Source organism: Pteropus alecto, unplaced genomic scaffold, assembly GCF_000325575.1.
Source record: "Pteropus alecto unplaced genomic scaffold, ASM32557v1 scaffold179, whole genome shotgun sequence".
Taxonomy (NCBI): domain Eukaryota; kingdom Metazoa; phylum Chordata; class Mammalia; order Chiroptera; family Pteropodidae; genus Pteropus; species Pteropus alecto.
The window spans coordinates 465,662-466,655 of NW_006442112.1; the positions used below are offsets into that span (position 1 = coordinate 465,662).

Consider the following 994-nt stretch of genomic DNA (forward strand, 5'->3'; position numbering starts at 1 on the left):
ATGACTTCTAAGTCTTGGAGTTCAAATGGAAAAAAAAAAAAAAACTAAGACTAGTTAGAATGACACTCAATCCCACCTCCCTAGAACAGATCAGGAGAGCAACATGTATGTCTAACCTAGTGGAAGGTCCCAGGTTCCGAGCTGTTTCCTAGCCTCCTAGGAAAGAAGGGCGCAGGGTGGGGGCAGCTTCTGACCCCATCCGGTTGACCGGTCGCAAAGTTTCTCAAGAATCCAGGCCCCCGCCCCGCGCCTCCGCTTTTACAGCCTGCCCCAGCAAGGAAGAAATTTGGCCAAGACTGACCCGCTGGCCAGATTCCTGGGCTGCCACCCCTTGCAGGATAATCCTGCTCAGAAATCATGGGATTCTCTTCGCTCTAGGGGCCCCCATTTCCCGCGGTATTTAAAAGTGCCTCACCTAATACACACCTCAGTCCCCGAACCTCGGGAGTCCAAACTTCTCCAGGATTCAAATGAACCGGCCCCGCCCTGCGCATGCGCTTCCGCGGAGATCCAAGCGGCGGCCAGGCGGAGCCGAGCTCTCTGATGTAACCTGATTGGTTGAGTTTTGGATATACGGCGCGAACCGATGCGCACGCCGAAGCTGACACAGACCCAATTCCGGATTACTGCTGGCCCCACCCGCCGAGACCCGCGGGACGCGCGGCAAGTGGGCCGTTGCTGCCAGAGCCAGCTGATTGGCTGGCGTTCCCACTGTGCTAAAATGTTCGCATTCGTCATTATGCCGTAAAACAGAGCAGTCTTGATTCTTGAAATTAGCAAGATTAATTATAGTGATCACATTGCCCAGATTGACCCCAAATGTTGGGACTTTGAATATGTAGGAAAATACGAAACTGCAAACTTCTCAAAAAAGACTGCCTCTCCCATGTTGGGCAAGAGACTTAGGTTAAAGGGTCTATGACCTCTAAAGCTGTCATTTTTCCCATGTGAAACTAGGAGATGGGAGGAAAGAAAGGCTGGAACTGCCCTGTTT

The 994-nt window shown here is 52.0% G+C and overlaps 1 protein-coding gene across 2 annotated transcripts in view; it reads right to left on the reverse strand.

Annotated features, from left to right (window-relative positions):
* CENPI (centromere protein I) overlaps positions 1-555 on the reverse strand; it is a 57,099-nt gene extending 56,544 nt beyond the window's left edge. Inside the window, exon 1 of one of the 2 annotated variants that reach the window (XM_006920713.3) lies at positions 427-555. In XM_006920713.3, coding sequence (XP_006920775.3) covers positions 427-494 — 68 coding nt within the window. In that variant the 5' untranslated portion in view covers positions 495-555. Of the gene's footprint in view, positions 1-415 lie in introns of both variants that reach the window. The other variant, XM_015596227.2, reaches the window with a different exon arrangement.
* Positions 556-994: the final 439 nt, after the last annotated feature.